This window comes from Malus domestica, chromosome 08, assembly GCF_042453785.1.
Source record: "Malus domestica chromosome 08, GDT2T_hap1".
Taxonomy (NCBI): domain Eukaryota; kingdom Viridiplantae; phylum Streptophyta; class Magnoliopsida; order Rosales; family Rosaceae; genus Malus; species Malus domestica.
Genome location: NC_091668.1, coordinates 22,616,866 through 22,636,021, shown reverse-complemented (window position 1 = coordinate 22,636,021; position 19,156 = coordinate 22,616,866). Strand labels below are relative to the sequence as shown.

The 19,156-nt window shown below is 40.7% G+C and overlaps 1 protein-coding gene across 1 annotated transcript; it reads left to right on the top strand.

The window, feature by feature from the left end:
* Positions 1-5,237: 5,237 nt before the first annotated feature.
* Positions 5,238-17,331, top strand: LOC103417549 (uncharacterized). The gene is made up of 5 exons (XM_029107164.2): positions 5,238-6,360; positions 7,897-8,032; positions 8,113-9,888; positions 16,134-16,571; positions 17,016-17,331. Exons 1-4 carry the CDS (start codon positions 5,327-5,329, stop codon positions 16,485-16,487), a joined length of 3,300 nt encoding a protein of 1,099 aa, XP_028962997.1. The 5' UTR covers positions 5,238-5,326; the 3' UTR covers positions 16,488-16,571; positions 17,016-17,331.
* Positions 17,332-19,156: the final 1,825 nt, after the last annotated feature.

Sequence of the window (19,156 nt, the reverse complement as noted above, 5' to 3'; positions counted from 1 at the left end):
GACGGTATAACGTTAACCGGTGCTCAGTAGTTTCGGGATTGGTCAAGTATGGTACAAACATATATATTTTTTTAATTAAAGTTTTTTTTTCAATCCACTTTTCTCGACTAGTCGACCTACTCTCGATTTTTGGCCCAAAAATTTGTCTTGGCCCCCTATTTCCTTGTTCTCGGCAGTCAAATCGGCCCCTAATTTCCTTGACTTTGGCAGTAAAAAATGAAGGTCGACCCAAAATCAGGGCGATATATATATATATATATATATATATATTAGGCCGGATATCTCAGCAACACAGCAAACAAACTTGAGCCATCGACTATCAATGTTGCCCCCTTATTTTCTCATACATCGGCCTGAAAGGCTTTAAGAAAATAATTTATTCATTCTTTTTTTTTTGTTGTAGCTCTCGACCGCCTAGGTCAAGAAAAAATAAGGGTTGAGCTGAGACAAACCACTCCTGGCAGCTCCGCCTGTCATCCATCAAAGAGTTGCAATCATTTTTCTGAAATAATCACACTCGGCCAAGTTTGGCATGTCATTCAACCATCCACTCCTCAACATTATATATATATATATATATATATATATATATAACCAAGGTCATAAACTCATCGAACAACATGCTGTATAAAAAGATGGTATTAAGACATTGCCAATGGTATCCTGACATAACTTGGAAGCAAATCATGATTTCTCACGCCAAACATGTCCATAGGTTGAAGCCTACTACCTTTTTTTTTGTCTTAATCACATCATATCACCATCCCACAAATTCACCTTTATCTCATGCATTCATTAATTGCACGAAATTAATCCAGTAGTAGCTGTACTGCCGCGTGATTGCTGAATATCACCATTTAATTTGGATTGTAGGTTAGAGATTTTTGCACTGAGCAACAATCTCACCAAGCAGCTATTTAAACTCACTCATTCTCGACGAGATTAAAATAATTTTAATCGTTGAAACCTTCGAAATGTACCACCTATGCCCCCTTTATTTTCTTAAGCATTGGTTGAGCAGCCGAATGGTTAAGAAAATAATAATTTTTTTTAGCAAAAGAAAACAAAAGTGGCCATACTATAAAGTGGAGGAGGCCAACGATGTTTTATTCCAAGCCGAAGTCTTTTTATATCAAAACTTTCACTTTGAGTTTTTGCAAGGCCGAATAGAATAATATCTCCAAATATGTTTGGCTTGACGAAAGATTTTTTATCGGCCGCCGAATATGTTAGACAACTATTATGCCCCCAGGCATAATTACGTTGTTAATGTCGGCTTCTAACTCAAATAACTTGGCCGAATGGAACTTCTCTATATCGGCCTTATTTCCAATAATCATATCAATTGGCGTGGTTTCTTGGGCTAGGCCAATGTCTCGGCCTTGTTCGCCATTGGAGCACTTTTCTGACAAATCATTTTCTAAGTCAATTTGTGGCTCAGAGACTTGAATTTTTTCTTCTAGGCCTACCATACTTTCAGTCTCGACCGAAACAACAAGTGGCCTAAGTTTTTCGGCCGTCTCGATAATGTTCTGATGCCGAATTTTGATTGTGGCCGAAGTGAAAAATTGCCCCTGGCCTCTAGCCCTTTTTTAAGAACTCTACAGTACTCCTTAAGGAGTTTTGTTTGCTCCTTGACATTTTCCTTTAATAGGTGCCAAATATCACCCTCTAAGATCTTGATGTATCATATAAACTTCGTAGTTTTAGCACTGAGTCCCATGATGCGAAATATATAAGCACACAAATTAAACCCTCTTTTATCAATTGTAGTAAAGTATGTAAGTAGGGATCGTTCTAGGCCGGGGATTAGGAGGGATTGCTAAATCACTTGGAAACTGACTTGAAAACGTAAAAACAAAGTTTAAAACACTAAACTAGACTCAAAGAATGCAAAACTATACTTTAAAACACTAAAACAAACCAAAAGACTCAAAACAGCACCTAAACACTCAAAACTGCCTTAAAAACACAATCTGGGCAGTTTTGAACACTAAGGAAGAATTTGAACGAAAATATGTTATAACTTGACTCAAGACACTTAAAAACACAAAATAAATTGATTTCTAACTAATATGACTCAACAAAATAAAGGGGGATTGATTTTAGACGAATTTGAAAACAAAACAAGAACTTTGTAAAACAAAATAGGTTTTAAAACGAGATTGATCAAATTGAATGGATGAGAAGCTAGCTAAGGGGTTCTTCTCTACACATGTTATACTTGCATACAAAATGATTTCCAATTGCTCTTCGACAAACCATGAATACTCAACGCCCCAAATTAACCGTGAATTGCACTAATTAACCCTCAGTTTTTTCACAAGTTATTAGGTTGGATGATTGCATACGACAACCCAAAACATTCCCTACAGTTCCCTACATGAATTGCATAATAGAGATACACGCAAGAATCATGAAGTTCTATGAAAAACATAAGCATTGACGAGGCACTCGTTACTATGAATTGCATGAAACTTATGCCAAGAATTTACTTAACACGATTGTGATCAACAACCTTTACTACTTATGAATATAAGTTCATAACGATTAGGTGAAACTTCCTTATATCCTAGCATCAAACTTATGCATGAAAATTAAGCGTGCACTCTCAACTAACATACACAAATTAGTTTTAATTCATAGAGATAAGTAAATTAAATTCACAATTCATGAAACGCAATTGGAAGTAATCAAATCATATAGCAAGCATAAACATGGTTTTGAATCCCCCCCTAGCCAAGGGGGGGTTTAGTTCCTCATACTCGCAATTACACAAAGATAACTTAATTTAAACATTGAAATCAAAGATAGAAAACACCTAGAAACGCTCCAACACTCCCAAGGCTTGGGCATAGGCACGGCACAAGATGTTCCTTCTCTTTCCTTCCTTGCAAGCAGCGGCACTAGAGGTTTTGGACGGTTTTGGGTGGTTTTTATGGTGTAGAATGGATGGGGAATGGTATGGAAAGGTTTAGGATTGATGGGTGGTGTGGCTAGGGGTGGTTTTTGGCTGAAATTAGAGAGAATGGTGGTGGGAAGTTTCGGCCAAAGCAAGGAGAAAATCTGTTTTGTTGATGAATATAGGAGGTGGTATTTATAGGCTTGAGAGAGGACCACTCCATTTCCTTTGCATGTGCAGCTTGTGTGGGTGTGTGTTGTCATGTTTCCCCTTTACATTTACACACACATGCTTCATCATTTCAACCACCAAACACACACATTTTCTGCCATGTTTTCCTTTACATTTACACACACATGCTTCATCATTTCAACCACAAAACACACACAATTCCTACTCATGTGTGTGTGTTTCCTTTGCCCATGTGTGTGTGTTTTTCCTTTGCATTTGCAGACACATGTTCTTCATTATTTCAGCCAACAATCCACCCATTTTCTGCCTATGTGTGTGTATTTCCTTTGCCCATGTGTTGCCTTTCTCTTTTTATTAGCCAAATCTGCTTAGCCCTTTTCTGACCTTTCAGTGTTACAATTCCCATAACTTCTTCTAGAAAAATGAGATTAACAATCCGTAAATTGCTCCAGAAAATAGACATCCGTAGCTTTCCACGCATATAAGGCTCATTCTCTAATTCATTCTGAGCTGTTTGTAACATGCTTCCAAAGTCAGATAATCTGCACAGGCAGTTTTGACGAATTTGTTACTTAATAATTCACTTGTGCTACTTTTCTTTTCTTTGCTTGATAAATCACACAAAACACAAAAACATAGTAAATAGCTCAAAAATATAAGGAACTAACTAAGAAAAGACAAGTGAATTTTATGTAAAATATATATAAATATGAGCTTATCATCCCACTGGGCGTGCCAAAATGTTAACCCTAAAAACTAACAAGCCTACGTGGCGCGCAGATCGAGTAACTAATGAGCTAACTATGTCATTCGGTTATATGCGGGCGTGTGCCAACTCGTCAGCCGAGCTCGACTGAGGAGTAAAATGTGTTGATGTTACGTTGGGTGCACTGCTGACTTCTTGATCTTACGACTGCGGCTGAGGAAGGAACACGTCTCAGCCTTCGAGTTCTAGAGCCTGAAGACAAGGCTGCTAGTTCTACAAAGTTCAATATCAAATTCGACTTTTAATGTGCCAAATGTAGTAACTTGTAACACCTCACTTCGCCGAAAAGGCTAATGAGATGACCTCTGCCAATAAGGATTCGAAAATCCTTCTCGACCAAGACTTGGATAGATAACCAGTCGGCCTCGACGCAGTGCTGTTTATCCAAATTGAAGGTGCTCCGCAGTCGGCTGATTCTACGGCAACAGTGTTGTTTATCCAAACTGAAGATGTTTGCCGGTTGCCTTCACAGTGATGTTTATCCAAACTGAAGATATTTTGGCGAAAAAGAAAATAAAAATCTCAAGATGTTTGAGAGGTTTCACGTAGAGCGAGGGTTTGCGCATGGTAGTTTGTGTGTTGAGTTGGAGGTCATCTCTCCGTCGCAATCTTCTTGTATTTATAGCATTCTGTCTTCTGCTTGGCACAGCCAGATAGTAGAGTCCAATTGCAACTCTAACTGGTGGAATGAAAAACTGACATAGGCTAAAGCCTATGTTCCTGATGGCTATCCATAATTTTCAATAACTAAATAAAAACATATTCAAGATTATCACATCATGACCAAAGACCTAGCCTACCTAAGCCTCATATCTCATCACCTTTAATGGAATTATCACATCATGACCAAAGGCCTAGCCTACCTAGGCTTCTTATCTCATCACCCCCATCCATGCACGCATCCTTATCCCCTTTCTTCAATATCAGCTTGCAGAATATTCAATCCACATGTCCACACACACCCCAACTCAAATTGAACTGTACCGCTTGCTTAGGGATATAATTCACATCCTATTTATCCTGTTTAAGAATACTCCAAGATAATTCATATTAAAAGAATAATTATTATGATAAAAACCATAATATTATTTTTTTAACAAAATTATCTTCAGTTTTCCACCCGATGATCGGGAGCTATGCTCACTCAACTTCCTTAATTGCACGGACCGATGATGTAAAATCAGATCCAAACAGTAGCACATCATTTAATTTAAAATTTTAATCTCACTAACATTATTCATCAAATAACTGTGAGCATGTTTCATGGAAAGTTGATGTGTACACAAACGCTACTGACACACGTGTCGGTACGAAGTCGGGTTCCCATAGAAGTCAAACCACACTGCGCGCCAGTCAATCAAAAGTCGGATGCCGAAACGCCTCGTCGTTTAACATCTACCCTCGTCTACTTTTTCGTTTCTCTTCTCCGCCCAACTCTCTTTTTCTTCCGCTCACAGTTCAATGCCATGGCCTTCCCGCCCGCCGACGACCACCACAACCCTAACCCTAACCACCTCCACCTTGAATCACTCCCTCTCATTGACCTCGGCCTCCTCTCTCAATCAGACCTCTACTCTCTCTCCCTCATCTCCTCCTCCTCCTCCCAATCCCACCCCACCCGCCGCTTCGACGATGACGTGTTGATCCCCAAAATCGACCGTTCCGTCTTCAATGAATCCGCCGGCAGCCGCAAGCAGACCTACTCCCGACTCCGCCTCGCTCCTCGTAACTCCCAATTCCCAATCCCAAACCCCAAATCGCAGAAAACGATTCCCCATTTCCACCCCCGAGACTCCGAAACCCTCCAGATTATCGCTCTCTTGAAACAGCTTTTTCCCTCAGAAAAAGCCCCAAACGAAAACGACGACGTACTCGTCCCTGTCCCCGTCCACCTCGCCCAATACGACGCCACGCCCGGCCCATTCGTGGAAAACTTCCCGGCTGGACTCTCCGTCGATATCAGTAAGAAGAGGAAGAGAGGCCGCCCGCGTAAGGATCATAATGCCATTATATCTTACCGGAGCGTCAACGCTGATGTTTCGATGAAGATGCGTGGTGGTGACAATACGCCGCCCGGGATTGTTGTTCAGAGCAGTGAGGGCAGCCGGAAGCGAGGCCGGCCGCGGAAAGATGAGAACAGAGTGGTTTCGGTGGCTAAGCGTGAGAAGAAAGTGACGGTCAAGGAAGGGAAAGTGAAGGTGGAGGAGGGTGAGATGGTGATGGTGAACGGAAATGGAGTTGTTGTGGACTTGGCTGCGGTGGAGAATGCGGACGGTTTGTTTGGGGAGGAGTTGAGAAGGAGGACGGAGGCGATGGAGACGCAGGCGCAGTTGTTAGGGTTTCTGGGAGGGTTGGAGGGGCAGTGGTCGAGCGCTAGGAAGAAGAGGAAGATTGTGCCTGCGGGTGAGCTTGGTGACGTGTTGCCGATGCATTGGAAGATTTTGCTATCTCTCAAGAGGAATGGAGGCCTAGTTCGACTCTTTTGTAAACGATACATAAGGTAGTTCTCTCATTGTCAATGAAACTGCTTGAGTTTAAGTTTATGAAATTTAAATGTTATTTCGGTGCACATTGCTAATACAAAGTTTTGGGTCATACAAATTAGAATTCATTTGCATTAACATTGTAAAGAAATAATGTTGATCTATTATAGGTTTATCTTTGCTTTTTCTTGCTAATTTTAGGGTGCATGTAACCAAGGATTTGAGTTTCGATTTTGTAGCCCAAATAGAGAGATATATGGAAAGGTATATCGATGCAGATAGAAACAGTGGTAAAAAGAATAAAATGAAAAAAGAGTAGCTATAAAAATTTAAATTATATGTGAGCCTCTACAAACTCCAAAACAAACTAATAATATGTTCACTTAACATATAAAATGATGGTTACAAAGATAAAGTACAAAGCAGCCTCGTGAAAACCTTGCCATAAAAATCCTCCTAAAGAAGGAAATTCCGGTTTAGGAAAGAGTAAAATAAAATCTAACTACAAAATAAAGCACAATAATTAAAACAACATATGCTAGGGGAAATGATAAACACACACCTTTTATAGCTTCCTACACACCCCTAGCTAATCATGTCCGTTGTTTTCGTTTGATTTATTCAATTCAATGGCCTGGAACAAAGAGGGTGTGGGAAAAGCTATAAAAGGTGTGAAAATCAGCTCCCGCCTATAAAAATACTAGTACATAAACTCTTCAAAATGCATCCTCTACATTACATATAAATATTCTAATATTTCCAAGTGATTTAAATTTGTTCAAACTAAACAAAAAAGCTATTTGAATTTGTTTCTATTAATTTGGATCGGGTTTGCTAATTTAATGATTGAACAACCATTGGAAATTGATTCCAGCCATAATGATTCAATTTTCAATACATTTCCATTTTGATACTGGCAATTGTTCTACCTTTTAAAACAAAACGACTTTGTTTCGTCCAGGGTTTTAATTTTTTATTTTTTTTTTCTTCTTCATCCTCCTCTGGACTGCCTTCAACTTGCCCCACACCGTCTCCGCTTCCTTGCCTCTGGGCAATTTGGGTTTTGAAATTCCTCCAAAATTCAACTAATATTTCCATCAAAACCTCTGAAATTTGGGAGATATTCAACCGAAGAATAGATATCCAACCAAAACCACTGAATTTTTGTGGAAAGTCCGTACATATATGATATATACCTTGACGCCCCCTTTGATTGTCGGTTACTTGATTTTTTCGAAATTTCGGCTGATATATTGGAAATATTAGTGAAATTTTAATCCTTGGACATAACTTCAAAGAGTAAACTGATTTCCGGAAGTTGGTGCATTTGATACCCATTTTTTATTTGTCATTTTTTTGGGAGAAGGGAGTGGGAGGTTATTCAAATTTTCTATATTTTTTTTTCTCAGGAGATGTGTTGTATATTGTTTCATTAATTCATAGCAAAAAATATCAACTATTCGGGATAGCTACTATTAATTTTTGATCTTGCATTTTTAAGTTAGATGGTTGCCTGGCTCTTATACTAGTTTCCCTAACTTGGTATTATTCAGCCCTAATGGGCAGCAGTTTGTGTCATGCAAGGAAGTTAATTCGTACTTGATCTCTTATTTTGGAGTTGGAAACAAGTCAATTCCTGGTCATACAGGTGGCAGTATTCGGCTTTCTAATAAAATGGTTTCTGGAGATGTAAGTCACTCTGCATTTTTTTGTTCTTTTCTATCATTCTTTTTTCTTCATTCATGTTATTTATTCAGGGTATGCAACAGGATACAAATCTTACCTTTGAAGATGAGAGCAAAGCTAATGAGCTTGCTAGCCGCTCGCTAATGCCTGTTACTTCAGTATCACCTGGTCATGAGAAACAAGAAAACTTCTTTCATACAGAAAATTTACAGGAATTTCACGCAGGAGAAGAAATGGGCATGCCTAAGAAAGTTGACCCGATAAAGACTGGTATTCTGCAGACATCTTTGAAGTTTCATGAGTCGGGTCAAATAGACAGGGAAGCATCTTCTGATGCAGTAGCCAAATATGAATCGAGTGCTGGTTTTCCTTGTGGTAAAGTGAATAATGATATCACAAATTGTTTTGGATCGAACAATAGTGAATCTAATTCATTGTCTTGTGAGGATCAAGCTTTGAAGAATAATAAAATTGGTAAGGATTTGGGATTTTCTGAGCAGGGTAGTGCAGTTATTATGACAAATGATAAGTTGGTGGATGAGCCTACTGGTCCTGGTCTCAGCTTTGGTGAAACAAATATTTTGGACTGCTTTCATGGTGGAATAAATGATGGTTTTAAGGCTTCTGTGAGTTCAGTTGATTTGCCCAAAGTAGACACTGATACTGCTTTAAATGGTACGCGAAAAGAACGGAGGTCTGAGAATATTGATAACAACCAATTAACTAGCACAGAAGAAAGTACAAAGTTTGATGATGTGGATGATCGTGGGAATGGCAGGTTGATATCTGGTATTAGTGAGAATTGCATTGGACCCCGTAATGTTTGTACTAATGTCGTGCAGCAAAGTACTTCTGAAGCCTGCTCGCTTCTTCCTTCAACTATCATACAGTCTCTGCAGAACAGAGGCTCTGAAAGAGGTTTATGTAGTACTACTGTTGAGAAAACATGTGATGTCAGGGATGATTTCAATAGTGAGTCACTCTGCACATCTTATGGGCCCAAGTTTGATAATATTGATCTATCTGGGAATGACGACAAGGCAATCAGTTTAAGCAGCGACCATGCTATGCCGAATGCGGGTGCAACGGAAATCAATGAGCATGTTATAAGTACTGGGAGCTGTTCAAGCGTCCCAGGTTTGGATGGACAAAGTTGTATCGCATTAAGTAATGTAAAGAATCCTAGTTGCATGGTGGAGGAACTCTGGCAGGAAAAGAGTTTTCAAAGCAATGTGTCTGTTCCATTTGTTAAACAGGGCAGGGGTTCTTCTGGAACCGGTATGATTAACCCCTCTGGCTATGCATGCAATGTGAATAGCACATACTCAAGCTCAATGGAAGAATCAAAACATGAGGATTCTAAAAGGTCTTGGAATAAGGAGGTAATGCTTTCTTTTAGCAACAGTTCTGCTGGATCAGTTGCCAATTCTTTGACAAAGACTCCGCATGAAAGGAGTTCTGGAGGACCTTCCCTTGTTCATCCAGGGAACAGTCAAACATTTTTCACTGGAAATAAATTAACTGGCATTTTCAGTAGCTCAGTATTGGATGATAAGCTCATTAGAGGTTCTGTTGATGGTTCAATACATCCAAATGGTGAAGAACAAATCCCTGGGATAGAACATAATATAAACAGGGTTTATGGCAGCATAATGTGGGAGCAGCCTAACACTGAGAGTGCTGAAAAGTCCAGGAACAATGAGCCCCTAAATCATTCCCAACCTTCTGGGGGTGTCATGGCTGAATTTATGTGGAGAAGTGATGGGCAAAATGTTCAGCAGAGTGGACTGGTTGATACACCATTTGAACTCATGCAATCATCTGGCCACTATCCGAACATTGGTCTGTTGTCTGACAAGGTATGCTGTATATAGAGAATATATATATTAGGGACTGATGTACGCATTTATTTGAGACTGCAATATACCTTTCAACGTTTGTTTTACCTGCACGATTCACTTGTTTTAATCTTAGAGCACAATTTTTTACTTATTTGGATTACATCAAGGCTCATCCTTAAGTCCTTACCTTTTTGCGTTGGTAATGGATGAGTTAACAGGACATATTCAAGATGATATTCCTTGGTGTATGCTTTTCGCAGACGATATAGTGTTGATAGATGAAACTCAGGAAGGGGTAAATGCAAAGCTTAACCTTTGGAGAGAAGTGTTGGAATCTAAAGGTCTTCGCCTAAGCCGATCAAAGACAGAATATATGGAGTGCAAGTTCAGTGCAAATGGAGGCCAAAACGAGTTAGGGGTGAGGATCGGAGATCAAGAAATACCAAAGAGCGACCGTTTTCGTTACCTAGGATCTATCTTGCAAAAGAACGGAGAATTAGATGGAGATCTCAACCACAGAATACAAGCTGGATGGATGAAGTGGAAGAGTGCATCCGGCGTATTGTGTGACCGCCGTATGCCACTGAAGCTCAAGGGAAAATTTTATAGGACGGCAATAAGGCCGGCGATGCTGTATGGCACAGAATGTTGGGCGGTGAAACATCAACACGTACACAAAATGGGTGTAGCGGAGATGAGGATGCTTCGTTGGATGTGTGGGCACACGAGAAAGGATAAGATTAGGAATGAGGATATCCGGGGTAAAGTAGGAGTAGCCGAAATTGAAGGAAAGATGAGAGAAAATCGGTTACGGTGGTTTGGACATGTGCAAAGAAGGCCTACTGACGCTCCGATTAGAAGATGTGACTATGGGACAGAGGTTCAGGGCCGAAGGGGTAGAGGAAGACCTAGGAAAACTTTGGAAGAGACTCTAAGAAAAGACTTAGAGTACTTGGATCTAACGAAGGACATGACTCAGGATCGAGCACAATGGCGTTCTAAGATTCATATAGCCGATCCCACTCAGTGACTTGGATTTTCCAAGTCTCCAACCGAGAAGTTTTCCTCACTCGGGAAATTAAGGGAACACTACCCCAACCTACATGCTCTACTCAGAAAGCTTCAACATACAAGCTTCAACAAAAGAAAATTCAAAGAACTTAGCGAAGAAGGCTTTGGTGTATTTAACACAATACGTTGAAATGAAGGAAAGCTTATTTATTGATATCCCCGATAAGCTACAAATATGTACATATACATGAGTCAAAATAAACACACAAGAGGGAGCCTTCACAAAGGTTGCTTAGGAGAAGTCTCAGCAGTCGGTAGAGCCCCAGAAAGAGAAGGCACCGGAGGGGGATCATTTGGAGCCTCAGTACTGGACAGAACCCTAGAAGGAGGAGGCATCAGAGGTTGATCATTCGGAGCTTCATTACGTGGTACAGCCCCAGAAGACGAAGGCAATAAATGCCTTTGGAACAAACCCACAAATCTCTGATGATCAAGTAAAACCTGACCATCAGTTTCCTTCATCTGGTCAAGCTTCCTCTTCATGTTTGTAGCATAGTCATGTGCGAGCCGGTGCAACTGTTTATTCTCATGTTTGAGCCCTCTAATCTCCTGTTTGAGACTCATCACTTCAGCCGCCAATGATTCAACTTGGCGGGTTCGAGCAAATAGGCGTTGGGCCATATTAGACACAGAACCTGCACACTGAACAGTGAGAGCCAGCGAATCCTTAACAGCTAACTCATCAGACCGTTTGGAAAGTAGTCTGTTATCTTTGGGAGTGAGAAGGTTCCTGGCCACCACCGCAGCGGTCATATCATTCTTCATCACGGAATCCCCAACGGTAAGAGGACCAGTAGGGGAGACGAATGATGGGCGCCATATGTTGTCTGGAGAAGGCGGGGCTGCCTCTTCAACAAGGTTCAAGTCAAAACGACGGTCGGAGGGGCCAGACATTTTCAAAGGTGTTGAAGAGAGAAGAGGTCGGACAAATCAAGATCTTAGAAGTGCAAGAATGAAGCTTCTACTAGTGGAGATTCAAGTGTGCTTTGGAACTTAATGCCAGCCCCTATAAAAATCTGCACTCGACGGAGCTTCAGAAATCGAAGAGGCGCCTGCTCAGAAATCGAAGAGGCGTTTGCTTTCTCAAAAGCTGGGCTGCTTAGAGATCACGAGGGTTGATCTCAGAAATCGAAGAGGCGTTTGCTTTCTCAAAAGTTGGGCTGCTCAAAGACCACGAAGGCGGATCTCAGAAATCGACGAGGCGCTCGCTTTCTCAAAAGCTGGGCTCCCCAGAGACCACGAGGGCCGATCTCAGAAATCGAAGAGGCACCTACTTTTCCAGCCTTGTCAGCACTTGTCACACGCACACTCAGCTTTGCGGAAATTATGGGCATTCTGTCGAAGACTTCTGGGGAAGTAGAAAACACATGAATCTTACTTTTCAATCACCCACTTCCCACACGCAACAATAGCTCATGGGTACCACAGATAACTTTGCCAAAGTTCTCTGCCAAAGTTGAGCACGTGAAGCTTGAAACTCCCACTACATCGCTCTGACCAAGAAGGGTAAAAGAATAGCAAAGAAACAGCACTAACAAAGTTTAGACCCATAAATTTTGAAGGTCTAGCTACCATATTATTACCCACAAGGGTAAAGGAACAGTACCACTGCTGGATAATTGGAAAGTCCCTGTGTGTCAACCTCTGTGCTTCGTGGCAAGGTAGACTAGCAAACATGTCCAACCTTTACTCACATTCGAGAAAACACTCCCAATAAGATTGCTTGCTCCAAAATCGAAGAGGCACCGTCCTCCGAATCTCGAGAGCCAGACTCCCAACATGACTACTTTCTTAAAAATCGAAGAGAGGGTAAAGGAACAGTACCATTGCTGGATAATTGGAAAGTCCCTGTGTGTCAACCTCTGTGCTTCGTGGCAAGGTAGACTAGCAAACATGCCCAACCTTTACTCACATTCGAGAAAACACTCCCAACAAGATTGCTTGCTCCAAAATTGAAGAGGCACCGCCCTCCGAATCTCGAGAGCTAGACTCCCAACATGATTACTTTCTCAAAAATCGAAGAGACACTGCTCCCCGAATCTTCGAGAGCCAGACCCCCAGCATGATTGCTTTCTCAAAAATCGATGAGGCATCGTTCTCCGAATCAATCGAAGAGGCGCTCGCTTTCTCAAAAGCTGGGCTGCTCAGAGACCACGAGGGCCGATCTCAGAAATCGAAGAGGCACCTACTATTCTAGCCTTGTCAGCACCTGTCACACGCACACTCAGCTTTGCAGAAATTATGGGCATTCTGTCGAAGACTTCTGGTGAAGTAGAAAGCACATGAATCTTACTGTTCAATCACCCACTTCCCACACGCAACAATAGCTCATGGGTACCACAGATAACTTTGCCAAAGTTCTCTGCCAAAGTTGAGCACATGAAGCTTGCAGCTCCCACTACATCGCTCTGACCAAGAAAGGTAAAAGAATAGCAAAGAAACAGCACTAACAAAGTTTAGACACATAAATTTTGAAGGTCTAGCTACCATATTATTACCCACAAGGGTAACGGAACAGTACCATTGCTGGATAATTGGAAAGTTCCTGTGTGTCAACCTCTGTGCTTCGTGGCAAGGTAGACTAGCAAACATGCCCAACCTTTACTCACATTCGAGAAAACACTCCCAACAAGATTACTTGCTCCAAAATCGAAGAGGCACCGTCCTCCGAATCTCGAGAGCCAGACTCCCAACATGACTACTTTCTCAAAAGCGAAGATAGGGTAAAGGAACAGTACCATTGCTAGATAATTGGAAAGTCCCTGTGTGTCAACCTTTGTGCTTCGGGGCAAGGTAGACTAGCAAACATGCCCAACCTTTACTCACATTCGAGACAACACTCCCAACAGGATTGCTTGCTCCAAAATCGAAGAGGCACCGCCCTCCGAATCTCGAGAGCCAGACTCCCAACATGATTACTTCCTCAAAAATCGAAGAGACACTACTCTCCGAATCTCGAGAGCCAGACCCCCAGCATGATTGCTTTCTCAAAAATCGAAGAGGCATCGTTCTCCGAATCTCGAGAGCCAGATACCACAGACCACTTTTTCAAAGTGCTCTGACAGAGTTAAAACATGTGAAACTGGCAGCTCCCACTACCGTGCTATGACCAAGCAGGGTAAATGAATAGCATTACTACTTGTTGTTAGGGAGACTCCTATATATGTCGACCTCCATCCCCAACGGACAGGCAGACCTGCAAAAATGCTCAACCCTTCATCATATCTAAGAGGGCACTCCCAACGAAGCCTTTCGAAATATTCAGCTTTCTTTCCCCCCGATAATACCTCTGCAAACAAGCTATACTAGAGCAAGAATATCTCATATCATCAGGGTTAAAAGCAAGAGTATCCCATATCATGCTTTTTCCCTGTCTTTTCCTTTGGCCTTGTTTTTACCTGCAAGACAAGGAGAAAGAGAGCAATCAGTCAGCACTTGGAATCAAGCTTCCAGCCAGGAACTGACTGCCTGGAACCCCTTACCTGATTACTTACCTGGCATTGCTCTCGAGTACTCATCTTCAACATCTTATGTTTCCAGGGAAGATTTCCGCATCTGCTTGAGGAACAGATAGGGCAAGTGCGAAGGATACAAGGAAGCATGTGGAGACAAGCGTAACAGCACACGTGCCGATACATCCATTACTCTGTCAAAAGCAAAAGTATCCCATATCAGCAGGGTGGAACGTACTCTAGATTTGATGGACTTGTTTTGACCCTCAAATTCTTCAGTCGGCCTTATACTCTGGAGGAAACCAGAAAACCCTCCAGCTCAGTTCAAGAATAAGCCTGTGGAAAGTTACTTCTTCAAAAGCAAAAGTATCTCATATCATCTCTTCTCATTTTTCTTCTCTTTATCCTTCATGCTGCTGCAAGATGGGGAGAAGGTGAACAATCAGTCGGAGCTCTGATTGCTTACCTTGTCTGTCACCTCTTTCAGCAGACCCCCTAGCTCGGCGACTTGGGGGACTCCTACTACATGGTTTGTATCGCGCTTGACCAAGCTTGAAACTACAAGTAAGCTTCAAGTGAAATTGATACATTACCTTGTGCATCTCCACCAGTTAAAGATATCACCCCTGGATGGAGGAAGAGTACTTCCAGAGAAGATGCCACATCTACCTATGAGACAGATAAGGCAAGTCAAGACGACACCACACTCCGATACTTAGAAGTTTCGTGATTACGAGATTATTCTCCCACAATATTTCCTAATGTCATTTGTACTAAATCATTCACTTGTACTCATTAAAGGAGAGCTTGAACCCATGTACTTGTGTAAACCCTTCACAATTAATGAGAACTCTTCTATTCCGTGGACGTAGCCAATCTGGGTGAACCACGTACATCTTGTGTTTGCTTTCCTATCTCTATCCATTTATATACTTATCCACACTAATGACCGGAGCAATCTAGCGAAGATCACAAAAAGCGACCGTTTTCGCTACCTAGGATCTATCTTGCAAGAGAACGGAGAATTAGATGGAGATCTCAACCATAGAATACGAGCTGGATGGATGAAGGGTAAGAGTGCATCCGGCGTGTTGTGTGACCGTCGTAGGCCACTGAAGCTCAAGGGAAAATTTTATAGGACGGCAATAAGGCCAGCGATGTTGTATGGCACAGAATGTTGGGCGGTGAAGCATCAACACGTACACAAAATGGGTGTAGCGGAGATGAGGATGCTTTGTGGGATGTGTGGGCACACGAGAAAGGATAAGATTGGGAATGAGGATATCCGAGGTAAAGTAGGAGTAGCCGAAATTGTAGGAAAGATGAGAGAAAATCGGCTCCGGTGATTTGGACATGTGCAAAGAAGGCCGACTGACGCTCCGGTTCGAAGATGTGACTACGGGACAGAGGTTCAGGGCCGAAGGGGTAGAGGAAGACCTAGGAAAACTTTGGAAGAGACTCTAAGAAAAGACTTAGAGTACTTGGATCTAACGGAGGACATGATACAAAACCGAGCGCAATGGCGTTCTAGGATTCATATAGCCGACCCCACTTAGTGGGAAAAGGCTTTGTTGTTGTTGTTGTTGTTGGAACATACAGTGAGTTCCTTTGCTAGTCTGTCCATCTCCTTCCTCCATTGAATTATTTCAGTTTTTCTTTACAACTAAAAGCTGCAAAGAATCTGATATGTTGTAATTTCAATAGAATTATTTTTATATCAAATTTTGCTTCAATGAACAGGGTGCAAACGGAGCTTTAAGTGTAAATGAAAAGCGTGACAACATGTCAGGTTTGGAAGGATTGAAACTGGGTCAGTTTGATTATAATTTCCCAACAGTGCAAGCAACCTCACATACAAAGGAATCAAAAGTGTTGTCATATGATGGAGAGATGGAACAAGGTTTCAGTTCATCAGATTGGCTTGAAAAGGAATCTTTGCCCTCAATGCCAAATATCGCAAGCGGGTATGAGATTAACACCTGTGTCTGGTGCAGAAATGAGTTTCATCATGAGGTTTGTGAACGGACACAACCTGGTTCTGTCGGTTTGATGTGTGCAACCTGCCAGGCCAATTTCTCAGGCAATTTTTTGTAGTTGTTCATTCGTGCTGTTGCTCCCAGTGATGGTTTTCTTGTTATATATCCATCCTCCTTGCAACAAGAAGAATTCTTGGTTGAGGTAATTATCTTATCTAACTTTACGAACTCGAATATATTTGTGCGACATTTTGTTTGGCCTTTAATATATTTGTGCGTAGAATTAACTTTACGAACTTGATGAATGTTGGATATACCCTGGTCAGTACACTTGTGTACAGGCCATTTTTCATTCATTCCCTTTCCTATTTTTCTTTATTTTTTTTATCAATGGGGGAGAGGATACAAATTTGGTCTTATTTCCGATCTTTCTGGGTTAAATTTCTTCTATTTTTAGTTGTCATATTGAGTGTCAAAGGCTTGGACTTTAGTCTGTTTTGGCATTCAAGATTCAAGTCTTTATGTGTTTGCAATGCAGATTAAGCCCCAATATGTTCCATTTTTCATTGAAAAATAAATCATTTTAATGAAGATAATGGCGTTGTGAATGATTGTGGATTGTTCTTTTGTGTTATGTATCGTGCAGGCTTTGATGGAACTGTTATGAAGATCACTTTTCTTGTTGATAGATCTAATGTTCCTATGCAAGAGGGTGATGTTTCCGGTTCTGGTATGGAGCTCTGTGTCCATTTCTTGCCAGATTTCTTTTTCCTTTCCGGCGGAGGACTTTTTTCATATACTCCGCACGAGAAAGAAACTGAATGTCCAATTAGGTTTTTTGGACTAACTTGTGCATAACAACTTCGATAACATTTTCTGCTCCGAATATTAGCCTCTCAAACAAAACATTTATTTTGTTAACGAAGATGGTGACGATAAGAATTCTTATGCTGTTGAGAACATGACCATTTTGTCTCTGAGGCTCGAGAGCTACTTTGTTAACTGGGGGAAACGTTTAATGCCGGGTATTAAACAATAGAAATGACTTCTGTTCGTCCCTTTTTTTGTTCCTTCTGCGCGCTTCCCTTTTTTCAGGCCTTTGAATTGAATAAACCAAAGGAGTATCAACGGACACAAGTAAAGAGAGGTATGCAGAAGGAGAAAAAAATGCGGAAATCACTTGCATTAAGCAAGTGGTCGTTTGCTAGTTTCCGCTATCACCATCTCTCCCACCCTCTTCTTTTACATTTTTTTCTTTTCATTGTTGAGCTCTTACTGGATTTTAACTTTATTTTTCCATTTCCCCCCATCTCATGCGATGGAGGGATATGGATTAAGAGGTGAGAGATTATGAAGACATTCACAGCAGTGAAGTGTTGTCTTTCCTCTTAGCCAAGGGTTTAGCTTCGTAAGCCATCTGGGCAATAAGCTACGTTTTTGAAGTGTTAATAACAAGTCTTGTTTTAGCATTCACCATTGAAACCTTTAAGTGTGGATAGTACAAATGTGATATGAAAAATATGATGAAAGTAATATGAAAAATGGACGAGCCCCAATATGTTTACAAGTCTCTTTTATTTTTTCCTTCCCTTCTCTCCCCTCATTTTTTGGTCGTTTAAAAGCACATCCAAACGAACGAGTTCAATCAAAAGCTGGTATGACAATTTAATTGCTAATTGCTATTGTAACTAAGGTTCTAAAAGAGGTTAGGTGCTAGTCGGGCGATGATCTAGAGCCTAGCGCTTAGGCAGCTAGGCAGGGTCTAGGTGAGAGCCTAGGCGGATTAGGCGGATTTAACTAAATCTATTATATTTTGTATAAATAAGTGTCTATCTATACTTAAAATATATATAATTTTATCATAAATTACAAAATAGAATGATATATATATAAAATGAGCTATTGGAACATAATAAAATCATGGGGAACATGTATATAATATGTGTTTATTCAAGTATTCAACAAGTCTCTTACAATTTGTTGGAAAAAATAAAAAGTAAAATGAAAGTTATCTATTTTTTATTTAGGTGAGTCACAACCTAGGCCGGTTTGGGCGGGCTAAGCGGGCGCCTCAATAGGTCTATGCGTCATTTCTTAATTTTCAAATGCCTATGTATTAATCAGGACAGTGATCAGCCGCTTAGCGCCTAGACAAGACCTTTAGGCAGAGATTTTTTGAAGAGTGCTTACAACATCTCGAGCCTACAAGCTGATAAAAGTAATAAAAACACGGTAACACTGTCACTGACATTGGTATTGGTATCAACCAAGGTATTAAATATCGATGATATCGAAAATATCGGTAGTTCAAAAACACGGAAATATCAATGGAAATATCGGGATATTATCGATATCGATAGAAATAATATGGAAACCACGGAAATTGTAAGAAAAACTTGAAAATTTTTATTGAAACTTTGCAGGATGTTTATTTAATCAATTATCTATTAGTTTATCATAAAAAAATTGAAAGGAAATGCATTGCATGATGGATTTAACTGATTTAAGTTGATTATATAGCGACCTGGCAAACATTGTGAGTGTAGAAAATATGTAGTAATTAATGAAAGAAGTTTAAACACTACTAACAATTTGCATATTGATATTTTCACGAAGACATAATTTAAACACTACTGACAATTTACAGTTTAACGTCAATTTTTATATTAATATTATAAAATATTATGTCAAAAACACGAAATGACATACTTCGTCGTTTCGTAAAATCTCAAATAATAATCACCTCCTTCTCTCTTATAGTGGTCTCTTCCAATTCCCCACTTCTTC